At 38.2% G+C, this 15,828-nt stretch overlaps 1 protein-coding gene across 1 annotated transcript in view; it reads right to left on the bottom strand.

Annotated features, from left to right (window-relative positions):
* sh3bp2 (SH3-domain binding protein 2) overlaps positions 1–15,318 on the bottom strand; it is a gene marked incomplete in the record, with an annotated part of 32,508 nt that extends 17,190 nt beyond the window's left edge. The window contains 4 exon segments of the mRNA XM_036140012.1: positions 295–359; positions 816–918; positions 1,030–1,169; positions 15,009–15,318. Of these exon segments, the coding sequence (XP_035995905.1) occupies positions 295–359; positions 816–918; positions 1,030–1,169; positions 15,009–15,112 (412 nt within the window).
* Positions 15,319–15,828: the final 510 nt, after the last annotated feature.

Genomic DNA, 15,828 nt, shown 5'->3' with positions numbered 1-15,828 from the left:
TTTTTTTTTAGTTATAAGTAGAAAGTTGCACAAAGGTGATCATGTTTTTCTCTTGAGGTTACCTTGAAATGTTGGCTTCTTTTCTGTCATTATAGTGATCTATTTCCCTTCGCAGATATCGCATCCATTTCTGAAAGACAGCAAGAAAAGTAAACATTAGCCAACACGAAACAGAAACATAAAACTTCAACATTTGAGCAAGTAAAAACTGCACACTGTGTTCAGTGGCGCTCTCACCCTTCGCTCGTCCTCACTGGCCGCAGAAAAGTACCCATGTTTCTGTGTTTTCTTTACTGAAGTGGACGATTTTAAATGGAAAAACATTACTGGATGTTGTCTCCTCCGCTGCTCTCATCACTCTGTTAAATTGAATAAACGCAGGAGTTATGCTTGGTGATTTCTTTGTTCACTGTTAACATATATGGCACAAAAACTGGGAAATACAGTTTGTAAATGTCTAGAACTTGTGATGCCCATTGCTATTGGTTTATGAAGCTATTGACTGTGTGGTGTTGCAGTCAACAGCACACAGTCTTGACTATTGACTGGGCAGTAAAATGTAGAAATAACTACCCATACAGTTCAATGTCAAACCATAGGTACAATTAATTTAAAAGAGTACCAAAGGCTCCTTTGAAGTGGTCTCATTGGGTTTGTTTGACGTTCACAAAGTTTTACATGACATTATTTGGGCAAATAACAATAATCCAAACAATACAACCATCAGTAGTTTGGTTTTATCAAGCAGTGTCAGTTAAACAAGTTATAAAACATCAATGGTAACGGGTTCTTGGCTGTGAATAATGTTTACTGACCTGTTGTAGCCATTGAGAGAAAACGCTCCCTGTGGTGAGGCTGAGGTGCTGCTTTTGAAGTAGTACACGCACCCCTTGTGGATGATGATGTACCTCAATGGCCCTGTAGACAACAATGCATAGTAGGAATGTTTTCATCCATCTAACCTTAAACGTGCGAGCTTAAACAAAGTATAAAGAATAAAGGATCCACCCCTTTATTCGTTCTACTCACATTTCATGAGACTAAACTGACTGCCTCCTTTCTTGTGGAGGTATCCTGCTGTGGAAACTCCTCCTGGCATTGTGAGGAGATTCTGAGCCCCGATGGCTCGCATCGGCACCGGCCAGTACATCTCTGGAAACGACATGGTTCTGTGGGTAAGGGGGAGAAAAAGCAGCAAAAGATGTAAAAATGTACCTCTATGATACCTGAATGTAATTATAATCAGCCTTATTGTGTCCGGTGAGTTGCTCAAGAGATCCGTTTTTGGTTGCGGAAGCCCCAACAGACTGAAAATCGAGGAAAAACATCCCGGGTTCTTCACAAAAACTGACTGTACTTTAGAATGCACAGGCGTTACCTCCTGCTGAGCCTTTTGTTAATGCTCTGAATGGCAGCATTTTCCCTCAGCATGCTGACTGTCGAGGATAAAACCGCGGAGGCGAAAGTCGGCATTAAGGCCATGATAATGAAAACATTCCAGGTGGACTCTTTCCTGTCTGGGTTTACTGGTGCATCTGATCCAGGTCCAGCTGTACGTCTGAACTCCTGCATTATGCCCGGATCAAACCGTCTTCTTGTGCCCTCCCATCAGCTTCCTCTCTCTCTCTATCTCTCTGTCTGGCTTTTGGGGGAATTTTATCTCTTACGTTCTCAGTCTTACATAAGCGCCGTCAAACTGAGATAGCAGTCTACACTGAGCCAGGCAAGGCCTTGTCTATGAGCACAGATGGAGTTCAGATAGGACGTCCTGAGTCCTTTCACTTAGAGAGAGAGAGAGAGAGAGAGAGAGTGTAGCGTAAACACCCTTAATTAAGTTTTAATCTTCAAATGTGTTTAAATCCAGTTTCCAGTTTATCAGCTACATCAAGACTTCGGGCGGAAAGAGGGTGTGTTTGTGTGAAAGTCCAGAAAAAAAGGACCTAGAAGAAGTTCATGAGAAAATAACCCCACCCCCCAACGACGATGAGATTGACTTTAAAAAATCTACATCTGCAGTCTATCAGCTGGACAATTAACCATTTGCTAGTGGTAGTTACTATTTTATTTGCTACATTAGTTGTTACCTTACTGTTTTTCATATCCTACTTGTCTTTTTAGTAGATCAGTTTATTGTTTTAAAAGAAAATATCATGTACTCTCATAACCAAGTTAGAAACCAGTCACTTTTTTTTAAGTATATGGGAGCCTTTAGAAACCAATGATTTATCAAATGGACAATCAAACATTAGCTCATGCATCTTTTTTGTTCTAAATTAGGGGTTTCATTTCATGTTTTCATGTCATACTGAATTTTTTTAGTAGTTTAGTACTTAGCAACCAAGAAACTGTTTGTGAGTGCTTCTTTGTTGATAGATTTATTTCAGGCTGTTTTTTTCCTTTCATTTGGTATTTTTTACCCAAAAGCCTTTTAAAAATCTCCATTTGGAAAATTAAGTCAATCACTAGTTCTGATCTGGATGGCAAGTAACCGCTAGCTATTGGTACTTTTTGCTAAATTGGTTGTTTTCTTCCTGATTTAATTATGGTCCCTAGTCCAGTTGAGCTTTTATCACACATTATTTCCCTCAACCTATTTGCATCAAAACACAAAGGAAAACTTTCTGTTTTCAACTGAAACCTTAGGATTATATCTTGATCTGAATAAATGTTAGGCGAATGTTTCGATGTTGCTGCTAATTCAGTCCAAAAAGTAGAATATGTAATTTAAAGCTTTAAAGCAGCCAAATAACCTTTTTTTTTGTCCGTCATTTTTTATCTTGGTTTTAAAAAGACATCAAATCTTTACAAGCATTGTTGGTCTTTATCAAGAAAAATATTTTACAGCAAAAATAAAATATCAGCACAATCAAATGGGCCTTAAATAGATTAAATGTCATTTGACTCCACATTAATTAATTTTAGGAAAAAATGAGAAGAAGCGATGAGACAATATATTTTGCAGAAAGAGGAGTGAAAATGTGTCACTGATAAAACAGAAAAAGCTAATTCTTTGCAGTAAATCACCAGGGATGACCTCTGGCAGCTCTGCCGAGCGTTCATTTAGACATCAAGAGGGAATCCAGATGCAATCAGCTGACGGTCCGATGCTGCGGCTAATACAGACACAACACATACATAACTCTGAACTGGGTCAACGGCTGCTTATCACCCCCACGAGGATTTCCTGAAGCAACAGCAGGCAAAACTGAAATAACATGACGACATCATGGCTGTGCGCTCAGCGGTTTTCTGTTTTTAACAGGAAGTGGACAGAAATGGCAGAGGAGATTGGGCTTAGGGTGTTCTCCTCATTAAACTGAGAACATATTTCCCATTTTCAGAATGATAAGTAAATTTAACAAAAGGAAGATGTTACTCAGCGATGAGCCAACTCGACACTTTAGCCTGCGTTCCAGTTAACATCAAATTAAGTGACTGAATATGATAAAATAAGCATATTATAACAGCGTTGCTTTCTGTTGCCTCAATTTACATTCTCTTAAATTTAGGGGGGCGGGGGGAGTTGTTGCATTAAGTACTTCAGTTTAAAAATGAATATGTAATTCCTGTTGAATGAATTAATCAAATTTGACATATTAATTGTTGTCAACATGTGTTTCACATCAACATGAAGACCAGGGATGTCAAACTAATTTTTATCTTGGGCCACTTTGGCATCATGAAGTCATTTAAAAAGGCCTTTTGCACTTGTATAGATGATACTTTTGATTTCATAATTTCATTCCAGTTAACATAAAAATGTAAAAAAAAATCACAGCAACATACAATGAGCACCCTAAGGCCCATTTGAACAGTTTATCTGGAAAAACCAAAGTTGATATTGGGGTAAGTCACCTTTTAAACTCATCATTCTGCATCACTTCTTCTCTTTTTGGACATTTCTGGGTTGTTTAAATGCGTTGTGGGAAAACTAAAAGAAAAATCAACATTCACTACAGGGGGCTCAGTTTTAGCAACTTAAAAAATATACAATTTAAAATGATATATGCCTCTACTTTATGACACGATATGCCTTTTTTTGGTTCTAACGGGCATGATAATTTGCCTTGATGGGCCGGATTCGGTTCGCAGGCCTTGAGTTTGACACATATGCTATAGACCCTCTGGATTACTGGGTGTAGCAGTTGTTGAAATTGTTTAAATTTTTGTAATGGGCACAATTTCAAACCTATTAGTGATATTAGGTGCTTTAAGTGGTCATGTTTGGTAATAGGGTCTTATTTACTTTCCTTACTGCCCATATTTAAGTATATGCATTGTTTTTATCTTATTTTCTGTCATAGTGATACTGTTTGATTTGAATTTGTTTCTTCTTAAAGAACAGCCATTTAAAAAAATAAATTCCTAGAACTCTTTTCCTCTCTTTGTTTGCATTTTCTTCTGTTTTTCTAGCTGGAGATAACAATCAGAGAAGTGCTGTTTCACAGGAAGGGAAGCACGGGAGCAGCTTACATACCAGACTCACTGGAACATGTTTCCCTTCAGGAAAAAAAACCCGAAGTGTCTGGTCTGAATTTTTAGCTGATTTACACGCCTGATACCAATCTGCTGTTCCCCTGAGAGAGTTCATCAAGTAACAGCAGGTATGTGGTGAACGAGATCAAGACGACTAACGCAGGTGTTAGGAAAGGAATTTGGCCTTTTGAAAAAATGCATACTGTTTAATTATCACTCCAAAAAGAAAACTATAATACAGCTTAACATTTAATACTGATTACACTGCTTTCATATTAGAAATGTCAGGTTTCTGTCTCTCCAACATAAGTGGCTGTGCAAAAACAGATGTTTAAAGCCCTTTTACAATAAAAAAAAAAAAGCCCAAAAACAAATATATTATTAAATCTCTGCAGATCACAGGTCCAATGTGTGGTCTGGGGGCCATCTGTGACCATCAGAATGATTTTGTATGGCCTTTGAGGAGAATTTAACAACGGCATGAATTTGGTTTTGCCAACACAGGCAGTTGATGCAGATTTTAAAACACGTTAAAAAAACATTATGTTGCAAAGATAAAAATTTTCTTTGAGCGTTTTTACACCCTATGGTTAATTTGTTTTGGTTTGTGCAGGCTACAGTGTAGCTCACCACCATCAGCATAGAAATGAATGGGTTTCCAAGTACAGGTGAAAAAGAGTGCAACAAATTATTTTTGAAAAGATGTCTTGAAAGTCACAGAAGGCATTTTCTTCATCTTTTAAGAAAAAAAGACTCACAGAATTTGTTTATTAGTTTGATTACTGTACCACATCCCACAATGCAACGCAAACCTGGCAACAGGGAGGCGTTTTGGTCAAGTTTCCAGCTTTTACACGGGTAGCTGTGCCGGTTCACATCATAATCGCTCCAGAATCGTACCTAGACCCCCAAATGGTATCGGTTCCTAGTGCGATTGCTGTGTTCACATCTATACAAACGAAGGGAAACTGACCAAAGTTAGTTTTAAACGGACTAAACGCCTCAGGTGTGAAAATACCCTTGAAATGAAAAGATAATAACAAAGAACATCCGGTGACTTTTTGTGAAAATCAGACTTGGACACAATCGTTTATTAAACGTGGCTAAATAAAGCATAGGTGATTCATTTCCTCTTCCTTTTGCGAAAATACCAGACAGACAAACAACAAAGACAGTTAACCTTAAAATGTTAGGATAATGCATGCTGTTTTTTTATTCTCCTTAGATTTGATTCGATTATTTTGCTGGCTTCATTAAAATATTGTGGGTTTATTTGATTGCCGAGCCGTAAAAATTAAAAGGGTTTAAATAAAAAAAAAATCAACATAAAACTTGACATTTTGATCCGTCATTGTAAAAAGTTTTGAGACCATTGCAACAGATGACGCTTTTAAAGCTTTTTTTTCCATCAATGGAGACCAGCAGAAGGGGTAGTTACTCTTTAAAGAGGAAACTGAAACTATTGTAGTTGTACAACGGAAAACCCCTGACAAATCACCTCCCAGGAGAGCATTCCTGGTAAATGACCTCATTAATAAAGCTAAGAAAACCAGAAACGACCCTCTGATTGCACGTAAGTGGAAAAAAACATTTATAAAATCCTAAACAAATAGAATGACTGAAAGCTGAACACAGTTTTCTTCCTGCTGCTGTAGTCCGCTATAATATAATAACTAAATGCCTTCCTCTTACTCCTGTCTTGCACATTAAAATAACTTTTAGTTGTTAGTTCTGCTTTAAGAAAATAAACCTAAACTGGTTCTCAAGGCCCGTTTATGAACCATCATTTGATTGAGGTGTGTTGAAACAGGGAAAGAACTAAAACGCGCTGATTGTACAACTATGGACACCCCTGAGATAAGTCATCCATTGGTTTTTCTAAGCAAAGAAATATGTGTTTTAAAAAAAAACTTCTTATCAGGAGCCGATGCATACGGTAGTATTCATAAGTGCACATTTATAGATCAAATGAAAATAAACACCGTGACATCACTGATGATCGTGACAGGTGCAATCACCTGGTTTCTAAACTGAGCACCACCATTAAGTAATAGTTTGCTCAAGCACCTTCTGACTGATGATCAGCCTTCAGCTAACATTAATTATATTGAGTCTGATTTAACCTGAAATAATGTTTCCAAAGTTGCACGCTTTGGCCAAAGCCCTGGTCTGCAGAGAGGTGACAAAGGATCTGAAAGTATCAGTCAGGAAAAGGATGCAAACAAAAATTACACATAAATATTTCACCATGGCACGCTGAAGACAATGATGAACAGCGACAGATACAAAACAGCTAGATGTTGCCCAAACGTAATTCAGGAGTGGGTCAGGGGTTCAGCTAAATACTGTTTGTGTTTTATATTGTGGTGACAAGCTTTTGTGTTCCTCATATATCTGGAATAAGGAGGAAGGTGCAGAAAAAAAGCCAAATAAAGCATCCAGATCCGGCTAAATTCTCCTAAATCAGGTGAGTCCAAAGAGCGGCCCGGAGGCCATTTGTGGCCCCTGTACTGACCCCCCCCCCCCCCCCAACTCCATTTAGTTAGTTTAGTTTTTAATTAGGGCAATTATTACAGAAATTGTTACAGAAAAGTTAAAATCCTACAACTGAAAAAGATAAATACAACACAATATATTCATCTTTTAATCATTTTTGACATTCTCTTTAATTTCATTGCAATTTCTATCCAATGATACTTAATTACTCAAATGCAGACTTTGGTGCATCAATTCAATTATTATGACTGGCTCATTACAGCAAGTGTTTCTATGTTGCTAAACCAAAAAGAGTAAAGTTTATTATTGTTAAAGAGTCAAATTAAAATATTCTAAATAATTTCCGAACTGGGAGACAATCCTTTAATACAACAAATGAGTAAAAACCCCTTTTTTTAAATTTTGTATCTACAGTGATTTACATATTTATTTTCTACAAAAAAACATCTGACTAATTTACTTAAAATTATCATGTTTTGTAGAGCAGGTGTTGTTGTTTTTTTTGGGCCCTCTAGTTCCTTTAACTTGACAGTTTTGGCCTATGTACCGAAAAGTTTGGGCCCCCCTGTCCTAAATGCTTGTGAGAGAACTAGACAACAGCCCATTGGCAAATATCAAACTTATGATGGAACATGGTGGTGGCAGAATTATGCGACTCCCAAAGCCGGTTGGTTTTCACCCATTTTTATCCAGGACACCATGTGTTTTCTTGATGGTTCAACTTTATGACACTCTAGAATAAAAACAGGCGGCAACAAGTGCCCGGAAATGCGTGCTGTGACACCATTTTGGGATCCGTAATTTGACGTAATGGGTTAACCAAGAAGGTTCACCTGTCACAAAAGAGCTTTCTCACCACAAAGGTTTGAGGGCACCTTTTTTTTTTTAAGGGGGGCAATAGGGGATACGAAAAACCTCCAATAGAAGCAGCGACAGATCATTTCCTCATTATGGTTTTTATGTTTATGTTGTTTTTCCGACACATAGTCTCAGACACGTTTGAATAGTTTGTGCTGGTTTGACTATAAAGCGAATTTTAACTTTAGGTCCTCACTTATTACAGTTCAACTTGATTTTAACAGCAGAGTCCAATTAACACTGTAACAGCTCCAGTTGTTGCGTTATTTTAAAACTAAAATGGACAATCACCCATGAAAGTCACCAAATATTACAGCAAATTGTTCAGAAAAGAGTTGAAATCTATCCCAATTGTAATGTTTACATCGTTTCAAACTTAAAATATTCAACATTCGGCGAAAAGAGTTTTAGGGTGAAACTGAACGCAGGGAAATCAACTTTGTAAAGCCAAGCTCTCCTTCCATGATTACTACATGCTATAAAGTATGCTTCCTTTGGCCTTTCTGCCTTTATTTTAACCATCAACACCTCCATGTTAAAGGTTAGATACAAAAATTGACACATTAAAAGGTTCATTATTCAAAAAGGACTCAGTTACAGTCACATGAAACTGAAAGATGGAGACGCGCTTATCAGAGCCCACCTCGACCGACACCGAGGTGAAAATTGCCGATTCCGCTTTTGCTCGACGTTTATTTTCTAAGGTCCAAAACACGTGCAAGGTAAAACCCAAATTTGCTGCAGGTTCTTCGACAGTGGCACAAATTTAACCCTATAATGCTAGTTTGCATGCTAAATTTTATGCTACCTGTAATCGATTAAAAATAAATCCCCCGCTCCGACCGTCTATGTGGTTGTGTCCTTGGGCAAGACACGTCTGGTGGTCAGAGGGTCCGGTGGCGCCGATGTCTGGCAGCTTGGCCCCTGTCAGTCTGGCCCAGGGCAGATGTGGCTGCTAGCATAGCTCACCACCGTCAGGGTGTTAATGACTGTAGTGTTAAGAGCTTTACCACAAAGCACGTAGCACTTTCCTCAAAAACCTGATATGCATACTGTGTATATTTGGTTGGGAAAATCGGATTCTACATGATCATTAATGCCTAATGTTTCAATTATGATGCAAAAAAAAGATAAACGCAGAGGAATTATGAGATTATTAGTCATATGCATCAAAGCATATCACCTAACCTTATCTGAGTTTTACTAAAATTAAAAAGTGCATCACAATGCATGCTGCTGGTTACTGCCTTTATAGTCAGAGAACACTGTGAGTTCTTGCTTTTGATGCATTTAATGAACAGAGGGCAATAACTGGATGAGTGCATTTCTTCATCCTAAGTGTTGCCGACTGTAGACAAAGCTGCAGGGGATGCATTAAAGATGCCTCAAAGATTGACAGGCTGAATAAGATCAGACATTTGAGCAATTAGTTGCTCCTGCAAGTTTTGGAAATTATGAAATAATGGTACCTCCTTTTGGGAACATCATGGAGTGGAACCATTAATTAGTTCATGCTAATGGATGTTTGGGTCTACCTATTAATTAGGGCTGCACAATTAATCGCATTTGCAATATAATCACAATTTTAAAAGACGCAATTTCAAAATGGCAGAGGTCTGCAAATTTTTGGGCTACGTAAGATTTAACGGATCAGACGCGTCCTTTAGGTGTCGTTAAAATGTTAAAGTGGGTTTGCCTCCACATGGAAGAGAAGAGAGTTGCAGCGGTGAGATAATCTAGAGTTTATATAATCATACTTTTCACCAGAAACTTTCAGGAATCTCACCACAGCATTAAGTAGCGGTCAAACTGTTTAATACATAGACTTGTTTGCTGGTTGCACTTTATGTTCAACAAGCTATTCTCTTGAATAATAACATTCTGATTAATAAAAACAGTTGCATTTCTTGTTTTAAATAGTCCTTGTTTACAAACATCTTAATCTACACGCACTTTGTTGTTTGTGTTTAATGCAGAGAAAAGTCACAAATAAATTGCAATTATGGTTGAAATATATATCGCAGTTTAGACTTTTGGCGTAATTTTACAGCCCTAAATCGGCTCTGTTGCAGCTGATCGTGTAATCAGTGCATCGTGAAGGAAGAGCGATCATGTTTGTCTGTAGCACCAGATCAGACCTGCGGTTCTTACCTGCACTTTTTACTCTAACAAGCAGATAAATGTTCAAACATGTGGAAATCTGCTATACAGAGCAGAATCATGAAGACAAATCTGTGTTGCTTTTCCACGCGCCCATGTCAAAGACAGGAAAACATCTGCCGTTGTGCTGCATAGATTTCCACCAGCTGTCAGGTGTCATTTACAGAAAATGCATGGTGGCTAACCCAAGGCTCGGAGTAAAAGCGTGCAACAAGCTCAAACATAACCGTGAAGCCCCCCCTTTCTGTGCGTGCCTTAAAGGTCAGAGGTAAACCGCCGCTCCAGCTGCGACAGGGCCGTCCGGGCCAGGAAGCAGACGCAGCAGTGAAACGACGCCTTCAAACCCGCAGCACATTTCCTGTTCCCCATCCTGACCACAATAGTTGGTAAAACGTAACTTTTTTATTTTTTTTATGTCAGCACGCAGGTGGGAAAGTGTGAATAGATACTGAAGTGTGAGTAGGTGCAGGTGGGCTTTTGTCAGTGACTTCCTAAGGAAAATAATTATCACACAGCAGGATTTAGCCCTTCACACTGCAAAAAGAGAAATAAAAGTAAGTAAAATTTTCTTGAAAGTAGTGTATTTTTCCTTTTATTTGAGCAGCTAAATAAGACTATTTGCCAATGGAATAAGATTTTTACACTTAAAATAATAACAATTACATTTCATTATCTTATTTCAAGTGCAGGATATCTAATAATCTTATTTTAGGGGTAAAAATACTCATTCCATTGGCAAATAGTCTTATTTAGCTGATCAAATAAAGGAAAAATATATTGATTTCAAGAACATTTTACTTACTTTTAGTTCCCTTTTTGCAGTGCAGGATAAAAATAGAGGTGTGGAGCCGGGTTTCTGTGGAAGTCATCAGAGCCAAAATCCCAAAAAAACATAAAAGCCACTTTTAAAAATTATTAAAACGTATAATTATTGGGAAAATATCTCATCTCATGATGCACGTTGCTCCAAACAATCACAGAGAGATATGCAACAGGACTGCGGAAGCCCATTAGTGCCAAAATCACAAATAATTAACTAACTACTTAAATTTATAATTCACAATCCAATTCTGAATCAATGACAGGAAAGACAAAGAAAATCCTAGAATAAATTAGTTGCTCATATTGGAAATATTATTAAACTTTAAATTTGAATTGAAGTCATAGGTTTGTGAAGATTAGCTAATTTCTTTTTTCTACTTTGTTTGTCTGAAGGACCGACAGGCTCCACATCCGCGTTACTCGCTCATCCGCCACATCACGCGCCGCAGGGTGTTTAACCCTAATTATTTAAATATGTGACAGCTCCTGTGGTTTCAGTGGTACAATATTTCATTCAAAATGTTAATATAATTTAACTTGGTTAGAAACTGGTTAGTTCAAAAGGATAAGATACGAGACAGCACCTCTAAATTAGTAAATTGGCTAAAATTAAATGTGTAAATGAGGGATATAAAAACCACCACAATTGTCAGTACTTTGATAACAGCTGTGGCTCAGTTTGCCACTTGCAAATTTGGTACCGACATTATTTCACGCCTTTGAGTATGTTAGCTTATCTTTCTTTATGATTAAGTAGTTTACGTAAGTTATGGAAATAAACTGCTGTAAAAATGCTTAAATATCAGATTATTAAGATTATGATTTTATGTCCTGACAACTTTTTGTTTTTGATCCTCATCCCTGTTTTGCCAGCTGACTCTTATGAAATATCATGACCTCTGTTGAAAAGAAATTAACTCTGATGTTGGTAGATATTATTATCATTTCCTTACAGCAGATTATAATTTTAGAAAATTACTTCATCATCTTTCAACGCCTTTTTCTCCTATCGAGTACGAACAGAAGCATTGTTAGTGTGGAACATGACGACACGGATTTGTTTGGCAACAAGATGAATACGAAGCCATAAAAAATATAAAAGTACCAAATGATCAGCATTCATTTATGTACTAAAATATCCGTTTTACTCAAGCAAACGTTGCTCTGTCCTAATGATTGATAGAATTTGGAACATGACGTTTTCCTGTTGAAATATTTTAGCCTACTTCTTGTTGTCTGACAGGTGCTATTAAGGGGATTTCCTATTTCTACTGGTCTGATAGTAATTAGAGACGCAGGTGGTGAGTGAAACTGAGCTAAAACGGCTTATTGAGTTCAGTCAGGTTAATTAAAAATGGGTCGATTTTGTCTGAGGTTAAAAATTGTTTGTTGATCTGAAAAATAAAAGAAATCTTTGCATGCCACCATAGTTTGCCGCTATTAAATCTGTATTTTTGTTAAAAAATGGCATCTCCTTTATATAAAACTGAGAGAAAATAACGTTTTAGCCTGGGCAACCATGTTTTTATGGTAGCAAGTTTGAGGTTTTGATTGATAAAATTAGCCTTTCAGTTGAATTTATATATTTTTGAGTCAGCATATTAAACATTATAGCTATATTTGGGTTCAATTAGGCAATGTTTAGCTTTGCTGACTAAATGGATCAAGAGGAGGGTTCTTCGTGAGAAATTAGAGAAATCTCCAGATGACGGTCAGTTTGAATAATTCCTCGTTTCGCTGTAAATGAAGAACCACGCAAAAGCAGAACAGAAAGAGAAAGTTTACTTTTTCATGGCGAGCTCAAATAGTGCAACGCGGCCCTCTTTCTGTACCTGTGTGGCCTGGTGTGCGTCATCGCTTCCTGTGTCCAAATATGGCAGTCCAGCTCAACAGGAAATGCATCAATGTCAACAGACAACAATGTCTCAGAGGGACTGCACATGTGACCTTTCCAAGAATCAAGCAGTTCCTCTAAAGCGACGAAGCCGTTAGTGTTCCGCGCCACGTTCAGGGAGGAGCGCGGAGACACGCAGGCAGGAAGAGAAAAGCTTCTGATTCCTCTGCAGAGACACAGACCCTCCATCACCCCCACCGGATATGGGTTAGAAAATTAGAACACGCTTCCTGTAAGCCTCTCGCGTTTCTTGCTGTCAGACCCTGCAGAGGAATTACCGCGGCACTGAACGGAGAAATCCGGGGTTCTTTTATAGACATTTGTCTCCACTGGAAGATAAAGCACAATCGTCTCGGTTGAAGACGACCACCAACCACAAGCAAAAGGTTTTTGGGTGCCTGTATCGCCAAACAAACGACTAAATGTTGTCGTTTGGCTCACATCTAACCTGTTTTACCTTAAACTCTTATTGAATTAAATTCCTTCCAATGCTTGAAGAAGCCTCTTGCTTCAAACCAGCGTCATAATCTGCAATTATCTGCAATGTGAAATACTAAAAAAGAGGAACTGGAAAACATTCATACTTTTTAACCCCAAGCAGCAAAAACATCCAACGTGGAGCTAACGGTCATTTTTAATTAACAAACAGATAAAAATATAAGCAATCTCTAAAGCATTGAGCCTTTTAGATGGGCCCATTAGTTTTTAAACCCAGTTTTTGAAGCAGGTTTTTAAATTTCTCTGCATTCTTTCGTGAAATAGGAGCAAATAAACACGTGGATACATATGTTTCCTCATCTGGTATAAATCAACTCATTTAAAGGTGCAAAAAAAAAAGAGAAACTGAACGTATGAGCAGAAAATATCAACATTAATGACTAGATGTGTCTAGTTTGTCTGTTTGGACATAACATTTGGGTTTAAAAAATTTAGTGATATTCTATACATTGTGCCGTAAGGTAAGAAAAAATGTTAAATATTAGGATACCAGTAGATCAAAATTGGTAGTTTTTATAATGCAATCATTTAAAAAAAATATATGTGCATGTTTAACCTCCAAAACATTAATATTTTTTAAAATATAGGTTTGATCTTTACTTAAAGAGGGTTCTGTTTGGAGGTTACGAGCAGTAACTATCTTACCTCTCAGTAGATAACTTTCTTTGCATCTTAGCAGAGCTAAATGTATTCTGGAAGTTCAAATAAATGCCATTTTATGGATGTTTAAATTGCTTTTCTTTCGTCTCATTGTTTTTCTGGCCGGATACATTTAGCACTTTGTTCTGTGCAGACGGGGAAGCAAACGATGGTCCGTCTGGTTTAAAACTTTACGAAATAGCGTACATGAACTACAAACCATTGCAGATTAACTAATTTTAAAGGGCAAGCACCACGTTTGTCCATTTCGCCACTTGAATCAGTTCACTTAATTGACTTGATCAGATATTAGCCAATTAAAACTGTACATTTTCATTAATCACCTGTCAAACACTACAGTTGCCAGTAAAAGTCCAGTGGTGGACATGTTGTCTACAGAAGGTAAGAAATTAACTATCCCTTTAAGAACCCCAATCTGTATCAATCACTGGTTCAAGCCACCAAATATTAAGATATTAGAATAAAAGAAAACAGCCCCAACCATGATACTTCCTATTTTAACTAACTGCTACTTTATCAGCATGATTCTGCAGCCAACTTAGATTCCCTCCTTTTACTCCACATTAGACTCTGCAGTATTAAGACTTCTGTCTTCTGGCCTTGTTTGATCAACATTTAACAAACGCTTTACTTGCACTGAGGACACAAATCTTCAACGGTTTTAAAAGCCCTGACCAGAATCACCAATACGTTCCCCAACATCTCATGTTTCACCTTCTACCCTCGTATCGGTGGGTCAGACTTTGGCATCTTTGCCCCAGACATCTGTTCACTTCATTTTGCCACATCCTAAAATAGTTTGTGACCCTTGAACAAACTCCACATCTGTATCTTTTGTAAATCTCTTTCATAAGGTTCAGCGGCTAAAGTCAGGCGAGGCTTGTTGAGTAAACGCAATTCTGCAAGTGTTGCTTCTTCTACCGAAGCGTGTCTTCAGCTCGTTGGCCTGGTCGTATTAGACCGACGTGATGTTTGATCCAGGACGGTTGTACATCTGCTCCAAGATAAGATATTGCCTCGGGCTTAAAGGCGCAGCGCAGAAATAGGTGCAACGTAAAACTTTTTTGACACATTTGACAATTGTCTATTAGAGTAAACGTCTCTAGAAGACGGAAACATGTTGCGAGAGAGTGAGAATACTTACAGGAACTCCCTCTCTTCCCAAACACACATCTTCACACTCGGCTTGGAGCTCCGACCAAAAGACTTCTTCTTCTTCAGTGAAGGAGCGGACACGGCGGTGGACATGACTGGAGCCTCACGGGAAGATGAACAACCATACTTCTATACCCCGCTGAAGGACACGAGGGTGGTTTTATGAATGGATAGAGTCTCAAAATCCAGAAGAGATGAGTAGTCCAAAGTTAAAGATGAATGAAGGTATTAATGGAGCCTGGAAATGTGAAGGTAAATGAAAGCGGAGCTCGCAGAGCACTCGGCGGTGTCTGTTACTTCTGATTAGGAAGTCTGTAGGTAATCTGAACCCTGGTGACACTCCAGATGAGGTTTCCTGAAGGCAGCGGGGCCTCTGATTGGTCGACTGTGTTAGTTCCTGCTTCCTCTGAGGCAGCATGCGATTGGCTACAGGATGCGGCCCAAAACCACCAAACACACACACACACACACACACACACACACACACACACACACACACACACACACACACACACACACACACACACACACACGGTTGGACAAGCAGGACCTTAAAAAAGACACTGGGGGAATTTCCATCTCTTCAGGCTGTAACAATGCACGCGGAATCACACATTTACAACCGTAACAAAACATGCGAGTGTTTATAAATACAACCTGAAAGAAATGTACGTTTTTTTTTTTTGTTGTTTTAGATTGCATGTAAACGTTTTCGTGTAACTTCCGAACAAGACGTCTGATCTCGCTGATTCCGATAAGGTTTCAATAAATAACAAAGACAATGGTAATGTTTTCCACAACGGAAAAAG

Source organism: Fundulus heteroclitus, chromosome 8, assembly GCF_011125445.2.
Source record: "Fundulus heteroclitus isolate FHET01 chromosome 8, MU-UCD_Fhet_4.1, whole genome shotgun sequence".
Taxonomy (NCBI): Eukaryota; Metazoa; Chordata; class Actinopteri; order Cyprinodontiformes; family Fundulidae; genus Fundulus; species Fundulus heteroclitus.
Note: the sequence above shows the minus strand (reverse complement) of the source record. Positions and strands in the feature narration are given on the sequence as shown.